Here is a 12,690-nt window from a genome sequence, read left to right on the forward strand (position 1 = left end):
CAACCAAGCTGTGACCCAGATAAACAAAGGGATAAGGCACAGACCATCAGGATTCCTTCCTATTCTATGCAACCTGGGCATTGCTCCTCTGTGACTGCAGGATTAAGATTTGTGTGCACACAGAGTGATGTCTGCACAGAAGGATTCATCATCACTGAAATCATTATGGAATTGGAATTTCTTTTCTGAGAGTTACTCCTGCACTATCACAAAAGCCAGAGCAGCCAGAAGGTGACAGTGGTTTGCTAGAAGGAATTCATTGCTCACTCAGGGCTCTGCTGGAGATTGCTGTGGGAACTCCTCAGGCACAAACCTGGTGGGAGAAGTCTGATTCTCAACACAACGTGACAAGGAAAATGACTGTTTCCGGCTTTGCATGAACCTCTCAGCCAAATTCCTCATTCCAGCGCTCCAGCTACCCATGGGGTACTGAGACAAGGGGGCCCTGGCCTCAGGAATGCAAAGAGCTGGACAACATGATCGCTCCTGTTCTTATGTCACTGGGTCAGTGTTGAAGACATGTCCTCTGGGAAAGCCCACCAAACCTTGCTCTCTTGCTGCTGCTTCTCATGATGATCTACAGCTCCACTGCAGAATGTCCACCCTTGGGCAGGTCATGAATCTTTGTTAGGAAATCACCAAAGGGGATACATATATTTTTTTAATTAATGTAGGTCTTTTTAATCCAAAATCTGTTCCAAAAGCTGGCTACCAGAGTTTCTCATTTTAAACAGCAGAAGCAAGCAACAGACCTGTTAGCTAATTGTAAAAGTGGGATTCTAATTTCCAGCAGCCCCGATTGTAAATCCAATTGAATGGCATCACTGTGTGATCAGGGATAACTTTCACCATGGGCCTGTATTATCCACAGGAATTGACTTCCCCTCAAGGTGAATGCTGTGGATAACAGGGGCACATACATCTGCTCTAACACTGAAATATTTGAGGCATATTAAATTTTGAAAGTCTGAAAAGTGGAGTCTAAATCTTGCCTTTAATTTCCTACCAGGGCCTGAAGAACTTGCAATCATTGCTTTAAATGACACGGCTAACTACAACTAAATGTCCAAGAGCTGGGAATGACAGATAGGCCTATAATTTATTATTTAAGAAAGTAAAATTATATTTTGAAGCAGACACACTGAAATTTTAACATGACAGCCCAGTGCTGGTGCACAAGGAGTGCTCTGCTGTGATAACACGGCTGGTCTTTAATCACCCCGGGACAACTCTCTCCCCTCAGCATTGCCTTTTCTCACTCAATTGTTATCACTGGACTTGTGCAGAATGGCCCTGCAGATTACGCCCTGCTGGGACTGCTCACCTCCCTCTTTGGCCACCCACCTCTGCCCCTTGGGGGACTGCAGAGCAAAACCTAGAGTGGGGATATCTCAGAGTGTCCAAGCATCTAAGTAATGCAATGAAATACAGAAGAGTTTGCATAAAACCCCAGGGCATCCTCAAATATAATTGCTGATAACTTCTGATCTCAATTAAACACAAAAAAATATAAAGGCACCAAGACTGCTGCCAGGGGAGTAATGTCAGTCTTCCTAATCCAGAGGCAGGAATAAAAGCGCAGGAACCATGAGGCAGGGTGTATCAGAGCTGTGAAGTGAACATGAGCAACCAGCCCAAGCCAGCCTTTCTGTGAGCATGGGGAGCCCACAGGTCTGACTTCCACAGCTGCATCCCTGCAGGTATCATGGAATCATTAAGGCTGGAAAAGCCCTCTGCAATCGTGTCCAGCCATTAAACCAGCACTGTCAAGCTTACCACTAAACCATGTCCCAAAGTGCCACATCCACATGTTTTTTTAATACTTCCAGGGATTGTGATTCCACGCCTGTCCACTCTTTCCATGAAGATGATAACCCAGGGGGTCTGGGCATGGGGCAGATGATGAGCCCTCGCTGCTCTTTGCTCCCAGCTCTCAGGGAAAGTCTGGAGTTAATTACTGAACTGGCTGAAAGCCCACAAGCGACCCAAAGTCACAACTCACAGCATTGGGCGGTCCAGGATGCGGCAGCCCCTGTGGAGGGATCCAGGCCTGGGGCTGCCATGCACTCTGTGGGTATGGGGCTGAGCCGGGACACGCTGAGGGCACTGGGCTGAGCTGGAAGGTGCTGGTTGCAGGCATGTGAAGCACTGGAATGAACTGGGAGTGTGTGGAACAGGGAGAGTGGTGTCCATGGGACACTGGGATTGAGAGAAAGTAAGCGTCAGGTGCTGGTCAGAACTGGGGGCATTGGGCTGTACTGGGAACACGGCTGTGTGTGAGGTGCTGGTCATAACTGGGGATGTGGCTGTGTGGGGGCACGAGGCGCTGGTCAGAACCGGGGGCACTTGCCTGTATTGGGGATGGGGCTGTGTGTGAGGCGCTGGTCGGAACTGGGGGCACGGAGCTATACTGGGAACGGGCCATGGAGGTACGAGGTGATGCTCAGAACTGGGGGCATCGGGCTGCACTGGACACCGACCGTGGGGAAGAGGGCACGGCCGCACCGGGCAGAAGCGGCCCCGGGCGCGCTGTCCCCGCCGGGCGCCGGTAGCGGCGGCCGCGCCGTGTGCCGGCGGAAGCGGAAGGCGCAGCGGCCGGGCCCTTCCTGCGGGAAGCCCGAGCCGAGCCGGCATGGGCGAGAGCACCAGCCCCATCAGCGTGATCCTGGTGAGCTCGGGCAGCCGCGGCAACAAGCTGCTGTTCCGCTTCCCGTTCCAGCGCGGCGCCGAGCACCCCGCCGCGCAGGACAGTAAGTGCCGACGCCGGGGGCTGCGACTGCCCCGCGCCCGCTGCAGCCTCCGCCGGGGCCTGGCATCCTCCCCTGGGGGGCTGGTACACCACACGGACCCCTCCCTCACATCCTTCACACTGTCCGTGGGGGCATGGCACCCCTCACACTGTTTCTGGGTACCTGGCACCTCGCACCCCTCACACTGTCTGTGGGTACCTGTCATCCCTCACACACCCCCCTCACACTGTCTGTGGGTACCTGTCATCCCTCACACACCCCCCTCACACTGTCTGTGGGTACCTGTCATCCCTCACACACACCCCTCACACTGTCTGTGGGTACCTGTCATCTTTCACACACCACTCACACTGTCTGTGGGTACCTGTCATCCCTCACACTGTCTGTGGGTACCTGTCATCCTTCACACCCCCCTCACACTGTCTGTGGGTACCTGTCATCCCTCACACACACCCCTCACACTGTCTGTGGGTACCTGTCATCTTTCACACACCACTCACACTGTCTGTGGGTACCTGTCATCCCTCACACTGTCTGTGGGTACCTGTCATCCTTCACACACCCCTCACACTGTCTGTGGGTACCTGTCATCCCTCACACACACCCCTCACACTGTCTGTGGGCACCTGTCATCCCTCACACTGTCTGTGGGTACCTGTCATCCCTCACTGTCTGTGGGTACCTGTCATCCCTCACACTGTCTGTGGGTACCTGTCATCCCTCACACTGTCTGTGGGTACCTGTCATCCCTCACACACTCACACACACCCCTCACACTGTCTGTGGGTACCTGTTGCTCCTCACTCACACTGTCCATGAGGACCTGGCACCCCTCACAACTCCCCACGGGACTCTGCACTGCTCAGCCCTTGCCCTGCAGGTGCCCTCACTCCCCCCAGGTGCCCTGGGGCCCCCTGCCATGCCATGCCATGTCAATGGTACCACATTAGTGCCAGGTGTCATTATCCACCTGGTGCCTTACTGCTGTCCCTGGGGCAGGTGCGTCCTGTGGGTTTTGGGAGCTGCAGGGGAAGGAGGAGGCAGGATGAAAAGGAAGGCACTGATTTGGTAGAAGGGATTCAGTAAACACTATAAGCTTTAGCCAATAATGGGTAGAAATTATGAAACTTCAATCTGTCATCTTGAATAGTGTGCTGGGGGAGGTTTAATTTCTCCTGGGGAACAGGACCATGGGACTATTCAGGTGCCAGCACTGGTTGCATCTCTTACTTTGAGGCAAGTGATTTGGGGCAGTGCCTGTGGCTGGACTGGGACCAGTATCAGTGCAGGGCCTGAAGCTGCTGTGGGGTGATGAAGCTGTGTGATTCAGGTTGTGTGCTAATGGCTGTGTGTCAGGAGAAGTTTGACTCCTCTGCTTTGGTTGTGAGTCAGTTTATGATGAGAGAACCATGTCTAATTCCCTTTCTGTTTTTATAGGTAAAATCTGAAAAGATTTTTTTTTTTTCTTCCTGTTTCCTTGCCACCCCCCTCCTGCTTTTTCTTGGTAAAGGATTTCCCTTCCTCTGACTATGGGAGCATTATAATTGTCCCAAAACCTTAGCAACAAGGAGGGAAATTGCATTGGTCAGAATTTTACTTTTTGCTCTTGAACCGTAAACTGTTACCTGTGTCGGCTTATGTGAATGTTTCACTTTCTCCCATTCATCCTCTGAGGGATAAAAATTTTCTCCTATTTTCTGAATATTCTTTTGAGTGAGAATAGAAAAACATACAAACACACATTAAGCAGATTGTTCCTGGATAAATTTATCTTTATTCTTCGCTTCAGACAAGCCAAGGAGTCGATATGCTGTGAATGGCTCTGGTGACAGCACAGAGGATCAAGATGGGGACTCCAGGTAGGAGGGAAAACATTTCTTCTGGCCTAACAGGTTGAAATGGGGGAGAGGCAGCTTCCTGCTCTCTTGCCTCCTAGTTCCTGGGCACATCCTCTTGGACTGTATAGAAGACAACTTAGCAAAAAAAATGCTTTAATATCAAATTATGAACAACCTAGTGCTTAGTAAAGAGGTCTGTCTCAAGAGGAAATGCTGCAGAATCTGTTGTTTTCTGGGCAAGGTATAGGTCAGTTATTCTGTGCTCGTTAGAAAGACAATATTACCCTTTCAAAACTAGGTGTATTAATCCTTTGGCAAAATCCCATTTTTCTTTTCCTGCCTACTTCTAACTGGATATATTTTTCAGTTGCCTCAACTTCTTCCCTAGCTGATGTAATGGTCGTGTGGAATCGCTGTGCACTAATGAATAACTAATTTTGTTTCTCCAGACAGAGCTGCTGTTGTGTCAGTGGAGTGACACAGTGGCTCAAAAGGAAACTGAGGCTTGAAGAGAGTTTTTTAAGTGCAGGAAATCAGAGGGTAACAAACGCACTGAAAATAGGCGGTGTGGTGTTCAGCATGTGTGTGTGTATGGATGGACCCTCTAATTAGTTTTTGTTGAGCATTTGGAATCTGCTGCATAGTTCTTCATTTATCACTGCTGGATACAAGAGAAATCTGGGAGAGAAAAAGTTTTTTCTGTTGGCCCATAGTTCACTTGCAGATCTTTTTAGTGATATGTATTTTAATCTCCAATATGAGTAAAAGAGGGGTAGTTGCTGCTCTTCTCTTTTATAGGAGTACTAAGGAAGTAATTATTCCCCCACCTCCTTCCCCCCCCCAAAAAAAAAGCTAAGGTTGTTGTTAACTTTATGACAGAGAACAGTTTAGCTGAAATTAAAATCACCCACCTGACTGTAATCATCATCAGTTAATTTGGTTTTCCAGGACTGAGATCTTACAAAACTACATTTTGCTTGAGGTAATTTGTATCTCCTACCTCTTTTGATGCCTTTGAAACCTTCAAATGCACCCTTTGGTTGTGTGTCCAGTGAGTGCAGCATGGACAGGGCACAGCTCCAGGGGGAGAAAACAATTTGTATGTCTGGGAACTGGTGACTGGTTTTCAGACTGGGCTGGGGATGGCAGGAGGGCTCAGTGCACACCTCTGCTGGTAATCCCAGGGGTTTTGTTGGTGGCTGTTCAAAGCCCCGGCTCTAGAATTTCCCTAGATAGATTAAGAAGGTGTTGGAATGATACCAGCTTCTGTCTGACACTGATTCTTGTTGCCCCTGCCATTTTGGCAGGTTGGACAAAGCACTTAATGTGTGGCTGTATTTATTGTATGTTGCCTGTGTTGCTGAATTAGTGTGAAACAACATGTGGTTACTGCAGTGACGTTGGAAAAGCTTTTATCATTTCAAATGGTGGTCAGGTGAGAAAACTGCTGGTGTTTTCCTGAAATAGATTTTTAAAGTGAATGTGCTGGCATATAACACTGGCACTGAACAAATACTTAGATTGTTTCATTGTAGTGATGTCCAGAACACTGGGCATGAAAGTTCATGCTTAATCTCCTGGTCAGGTATTTGTTAGTAATAAAAGATTTTTTTTCAGCTCTGTCTCTATCTCCCATGCATATGAAAGGTAAATAGAAGAGCAGCAGGATTTCTGTTGCTCTGAAAGTTTATTCCTTTTAGGTGCTGGATATTGGAGTCCAGCACACTGCTGGTGTTGCTTACATGGCTGGGCATCTGCTTTCTGAAATTCAAAGTCCCTTTCAAAACTGTGTTTGTTTCCAGTTTGATTATTGAAGGCTTTTTCCCAGCAGCAGTGTAATCATCACTTTTAAGTCCCCTGCACATCACACAAGTGATGCAGCAGTTAAATGTGTCCTCTTCAGTGGTACCTGCTAGTAAAAGAAAATGCTGATGCTCTTTTTATACTGAGTGCTGTTAATTTAAATTAGTCAAGGGGAGCTTTGTTGGCAAAGTTCATATTTTTCACTGACTGATACAGGTGAAACAAAAATGCAAGTTTTAAGTACACAGATGCTTCTTCCAGCAGAAGACAAAAAGGCATCTTCAGAACTGTGCAACAGATTGCTCCAACCTTGATTTCTGTCAGGCAATTTTAGAAGTAACAGAAGTTGGTGCCTTGGAATAGATGAGATTCTAAGGGGAGAGTGGAGGCAGGAAAGTGCAGATCCCCTGGAGGGAGGGAGATGCACCTGCTTTGTAAACTGGGAAAGGAAAGGAGTTTAACTTTCATGTGCCATGACACCAGTATCATCATTGATTTTTTTCCTCACCAGCATTATGAATTCCATTGAAGATCAGGTTGTAGAGTCCAGGAATGGAGCAGTGGGTTTTGTGAGAGCCATTCCTTCAGTGGCAGCTCCATCCCTGCAAGATCCTTCTCCTGCAGTGCAGCAGTTCCCTTCCTGGACACTCAGTGCACTCAGCCCGTGGAGAGAGTTCATCAGCATGAAGCCCATTCTGTTTTCTGGGGGTGATGATTTTCTGTCTGAAATTGTCCACAATAAAAGTAATTGATGAAGTGGTTTTGTACTATTTTTGGAAGACTTCATTGAGGAGGAGTTGGAAGAAGGTTCGTTTCAATCCCTGTGTGTCAGTAGCACCCACGGGTGTTTTTGGTGGCACAACTTGAGGCTGTGGAGTGAGCAGACTGGTAGGTTGAGTTGGCGGTGTATGGCAAATTCAATCATGCTGTAGGGTTGTGTTTTTCCCACTGTGTGCTCAGTACAAAGGTTATTTCAGATTTATCTTGTAGGTGCAATAGTTCCTAAGAGGGTTGGAGTCATCCTTTTTTAAACTGGATGGCTGTCTTTGATTTATTAGCAGTCTAGCACAAATTGTGTCCCAGGTAAGATTTACTGTTGCTTTATCCCCTGAGCTATTGGAACCCAGATCAATTACTTTGGAGCTGACCTTTCCTAGAGCAGTTGAGGTGCACGTATTTCTTAATGCTCTCAGGAAGGACAAAATTAGATCAGTTTAGGTGCCTTACCTCCATTTCCATGTAGCATATTTCTATAGATAATTGGATTTCTTTTAGCCTCCAGCCTCAATTTCCTGGTCATTGTTACGCTTTTTGGTTTTTTTTAATAGACAATGGCAGCCTATTCATGATAATCCTTCCTCCAGGTTACTGGGGTGTGTTTGCTTGTATTAATTTCTGCCCAGTGGAGCTGTGTTTGGGTCCTCAGAATACATATTTTACTTCCTGCTGAAAGCTAGTTGAGCAGCGAAAGTGTTTGAGGTGTGTTGATGGTGGCCATGCAACAAAAAGGCATTCAGAAGACTGTCACTGTCAAAACAAATTGCTTGTCAAATGTCTCTGTTTGTTGGCTTATTCTCAGCCTTTCATCATTTGCACTTTTCAAAAACATCCTTCAGTTTCTGAGCGTTTTACCAGGAATACGCCCCCTCCCAATGTTTATGGAGATGCCTGCCAGTCTTTTTTCTTTGCCCTGAAAAAATATGAGGCAATTACTCCTTTGAAACCATAAGATAATGCTACATTAAAATGGTTCGAATTAGGGTTTTTTGTAGTTTTTCTGAAGGTGGTATAGCCAGCAAGCAAATATTCTAATGAGGAAGCACATATATAGTAACATATGTTACAGTGAACTGCATTTTTAGTAGCAGAGCTGACTAATTAAAGGAATTTTAGCAAGTTTAGCAAACACTTCTGTTACAAAACCCCCAAGTTACTGACAAACAAGGATTTGAATGTCCCTTTCTAACAAACAGTAGTTCTCCTGTGATAACATTTGTTTCCTCTGTCCCTCTTTCACTGGACTCTAGTGTTCTAGTATTTGTTCTGAAAGGCTTCCTTTCTGTAAGCCTGTGCTTTTTCATTCATCCACCCCTTCCTTGGAACACTCTTCCTGTAATATCACCCCATTGTGTAGTTTGTCATTTAGGTTCTCTTTTCAACGTGACTGGCAGAAATCTGCCGTGTCTCCTATTAATTAATTGTTGGAGGTTTTCAGTTTGCCTCCCCTTTCTCATGTGGGATACTATAAAGCTTTTATCAGATTCATTTTTCAGTACGTTTATGAAGTTGTTTCAGGAAACAAGTCCTTTTTAAATCTTAATTGGGGGAAAATGTGGCAATTGACTGTTAAAATGGAAGCAGGTGTTTCTGATATAAAAGTGCCAGCAGAGTCCTGCTCTGTACACCTGTTGTGAAGAAGGGTTTAGGATTCTTTGCCTTGAAAGCTTTTTCAGCCTCCACTTCCTAAGTTGTGCTTATTGCCTGGGGCACAGAGAGGGGCAGAGAAGGACTTCGTGTGTGTGCTGTGAGCCTGGCCAGCCTTGTGCCTGCTGTGTGCATCCCTGCAGGAGCAGCACTGGCTCTGTGTGCCAGGCCCTTCACAGAATCCTGCAACAATAAACACCTGGCATCCTCTTTTCCTAAGTCTTGTGGGGATGGAAACACTAGAACCGACTGGGAAGAGCTGTGGGTCATTTGGGCTACATGGGAGGTTCTTTGGTGGAAATGGTAGTAGTAGTCTAGGGAGGAAACTGAGGTTTAGAATCTGCTCTAAATCAGGCTGCAGCCTCTTCTGTGTCTCTTAAGGTAAGCATGAATTAAAAAGTGCCATGGAAATCAGCTCCATAAATGCTGTGTACTGTGGGAAAACACATGGCAGCAGCCAGTGCTCGTGCAAGGACTAAATTACCTTAGTTCTGTTTTCTCCATGTTGTCATACAGCCTGCAGTATATCCCTGGAATTCACCTTCCATTAACTTTTGACTCTCCTCAACAGTTATATTTTCTTTATGGGTGTTTAACCCTTAATAGTTCATCCTAGTTTTTAATATTATCTCTTTTTTTTTTTTTTCCCTTTCTTTTGTATTTTGTGTACTTGCCTCGTTTATTTTCTTTTGTTGTGTTTTGTTTTGTGTTTATGGTCATGTTCCCATTTCAGAGACCAATGTCCTCTAACTGATGAGCAATTGGTTTCAGGGTAAGACCAAACGTTCTAAACAATCACCTTTGTCTAGAATGGCTTTCTTTTCTCACCATCCTTTTAATTGTGCTTTTGTTTTCTGGTTTCTGTTTTACACTGAATGATGAGAAAATTATATGCTAAATCACAGTGTCCGTAGGAAATGTGTTGCTAAAGGTTTGTGCCAGGATAATTACCAAGGTCCTACTAACATTTCTGTGCTTCCTGTAGGGAGTCCAGAATGGGTGTGGCACTGTCCCTTCTGTGAACTGGGAAAAGCTGGGAGGCTCTGGGAGTGCAATAAGTATAGCTTTGGCATTGTAGTTATTCCAACAACGAGCCCTAAACCAAATTGTTTTCTGAGGAGATACTGCTTGAAAGTACAGATCAGTGGGTAAACTATTTAACCCCAGGGTAATGATGGAGGGCTCTTTAGAGGACCCAGGTTTGAGGAGCTGTGTTGGTTGCTTTTTCTTGGTGCCCCACACAGCTAAATGGGATGATTACACATGTAGAGGGAAAAGTCCTTAACTCAGGGCCCCAGAAGGAAAAAACAATGTATCCCTAGTCCCTGCTTAATATAAACCTCACCTACATACTCAGATCCTTATAAACTACTTCAAAGAAAAATTCTTTATAAAAACCTTGCTTTGAATTCCTGTGGCATATGAAAATGTTATGATCCATTCTTGGGGGAAAAAACAAATTCGTTATCTGAGTCTTCCCCCTTCTTTTCAGTGTGCTGTTGCTATGTTGTGCTCAGGAGAGGAGCATTAGAATATTTTTGACAAATCAAAGCTTTTGTTTATTGTATATTCTTTCTGCCTGCTGAATTCCTTGGTACAGAAGAGGTTTGCTTCCCCCTGGAATTCAAAATGCTCGGACTAATCTCATAAAAGGAGAAGAGTTACTGCCCAACTGCAAAAGCTAATCTGCTTCTAACAAACTCTTGGGCTCTGAGAAGTCAGTGTTTTTAGGTCATCTTAACATACCCCAAAGATGGGAAAATGTGTATTGAAATATTTAAAGTAAAAGTGTTCTTTTCTAAGATGAGGTGATGAATTGAAGTAATGGGAATAACTCATCTACTGTTCCTGGATTTCCCTATTGTCCTGAGGCCTAAGAAATGTCAAAATTATGTAAAGCACTGGCGGTTAAAAAAACCCAGACAGCAAAACTGTAAATCCAGGCTGTCAGAGGAGGAGAATGGGGCTGGAGTCCAGGTGACTCTTGGGAGAGCCTGTGGTGATAGGAGGTGCACCTGGGTCAGGTGTCTGTCCCTGAGCAGGTCCTCTGGCTGCAATTCCAGTACTCTCCCAGACAGAGCAGACCCTGCTAGTGTGAAGATCCTGAGGACTTTCCAAAATCAGCCTTTTAATCTCTTCCTCCCCAAAGAGCCACATGCGAGGTAGGGCACACAGGGCTTTTGGTGTCAAGAGCTCTCCTGGGAAACTGCTGAATTCTCACCTTTAGCACCACATCTATCTGTTAAAGGATCTGCTGGTGTAATTCCTTGTGGAAGTTATCAGCATGAAAATGGAGTTTATCAGCTCCCAGATATCCTTTGCCAAGGCTGGAGGAGGGAAGGGTAACTAATTTCTTACCAGATGACATTTTCTAATTTGCCCTCCTTCTCCCCTCACCCCCCAAAACATATGCTCCTTTTGGATCCAGTGCTGTTCCCATCTTCCTGGCTCTATGATGAGCCTATTAACGAGCAGCTGAACAGGGCAAAAAGAGGAGGAGAAGCTCACTGCTGTCATGGTGACATTTTTTTTTCTATTTTGAATGTGATCTTCAGGGACTGTCAGTCCAGGTCCTGTTCCAGTTTGCTTTGCCCTTTCCTCCCAAACTTCCCAAAGGTACAGCCCAGTGGCTGAGGAGCATGGGCTCAGTGGCCCCAGGAGTCTCTGGCTAGTCTCTGCTTGCCCTTAGCTTGGAGTAGAGCAGTCAGGGATTTGGAAGTTTGTACACAGCTGCTCCTTCCATAAACCAAACATAAGCAGCGTGCTGTGGTCAGGGTGACCTGTTTGTACAAGCCCCAGGGGCTTTGGCAGTTTGGACCTGTGTGGTCCTTCATCTCCAACATTTGTAAATAAAAGAAATTCCCTGTGTCCTGCAGTGCATTTGTCTTAATTTCTGTAGCAGTCCATGACTCAGAGGGAAGCAGGACTAAGGTACATTAATTGCTTCTCTGGGCATGGAGGGCTCACTTGTGGCCAAGAGATAAAGTGAGCACAGCACACACCCACGCCTGCCCTCCTCTCTGAGTGATACTGGGTTATCTGGGATACCTGCCTGCTGTGGGGGATGGTCTGCCAGGGACACACATCCCTGAGTGTAAATACAGAAAATGAAATAAACATTTTCTTTCTTAAAAACTGACTCTCCTCAGAAAGTGGTTTGAAATTAATTTGGTTAAATAGGAGCCTCTGGGAGATCAGATGAGAACTTGTTAATAATGAGTCTTGCACTGCTCCTATTCTAGAGCAACAAGTTTACTCTAGCATCTGAGGTCCTCTTCACTGTGGGTTTGGGCTTCACTGTCCCAGGGGACTCCTCGAGGAAAACAAATGTCGGTAGAGACCAGACCAATGTTGCGAGGCCATCGGAGAGAACAATTGTGGAATTCCTCCCTTTCACACTGGATTTTTGGCTGGTTGTGCAGCAGTGGCTGTGATTCACAGGGCAGATCCCTTGTAGACTCTTGCCCTCCTGTCTCTGAGCTGCTGCCTCCCCCACCAATCCAGAGCAATCCAGTAACCCCATGGCTGGGCACTGGAAAGGGCCTGCCCTGTCGTGAATGGGATTTATCAAATGAGAAAGCCCAGGTGAGGCCAGGCAGCTCTTGGAAGGTACCAGTGGTTGCTGAGATCTGTTAAGTGAGGAACTTGGAATGTCACTGATGGGCTTTGGAAAAGGAAGTACAAGCATTGGCTGTGTTTCTTCTAATTGAATCAGCTCTTTCTTGCCTTCCCCTGTGCCATACTGGGTGGCTTAAAGATCTCTGTTGTGCTTGAGTGACAGGCTGTGTCAATATGTAGTTGCTTAGTAAGTTCATTAACCTGCAGCTAAATCCAGGCAATGGCTAACTCCAGCTGTTTTTATATTTAAGCAAACT

The 12,690-nt window shown here is 46.2% G+C and overlaps 1 protein-coding gene across 4 annotated transcripts in view; it reads left to right on the forward strand.

Annotated features, from left to right (window-relative positions):
• The first annotated feature begins 2,616 nt into the window (after positions 1-2,616).
• The window catches only part of NPRL3 (NPR3 like, GATOR1 complex subunit), a 42,158-nt gene continuing 32,084 nt past the window's right edge, over positions 2,617-12,690 (forward strand). For 2 of the 4 annotated variants that reach the window (XM_040078849.2, XM_040078850.2), the window contains exons 1-2: positions 2,617-2,750; positions 4,540-4,609. In XM_040078849.2, coding sequence (XP_039934783.1) covers positions 2,633-2,750; positions 4,540-4,609 — 188 coding nt within the window. In that variant the 5' untranslated portion in view covers positions 2,617-2,632. Of the gene's footprint in view, positions 2,751-4,539; positions 4,610-9,074; positions 9,197-9,548; positions 9,588-12,690 lie in introns of those variants that run through there. The other 2 variants (XM_040078854.2, XM_040078851.2) reach the window with 2 other exon arrangements.

This window comes from Hirundo rustica, chromosome 15, assembly GCF_015227805.2.
Source record: "Hirundo rustica isolate bHirRus1 chromosome 15, bHirRus1.pri.v3, whole genome shotgun sequence".
NCBI classification, from domain to species: domain Eukaryota; kingdom Metazoa; phylum Chordata; class Aves; order Passeriformes; family Hirundinidae; genus Hirundo; species Hirundo rustica.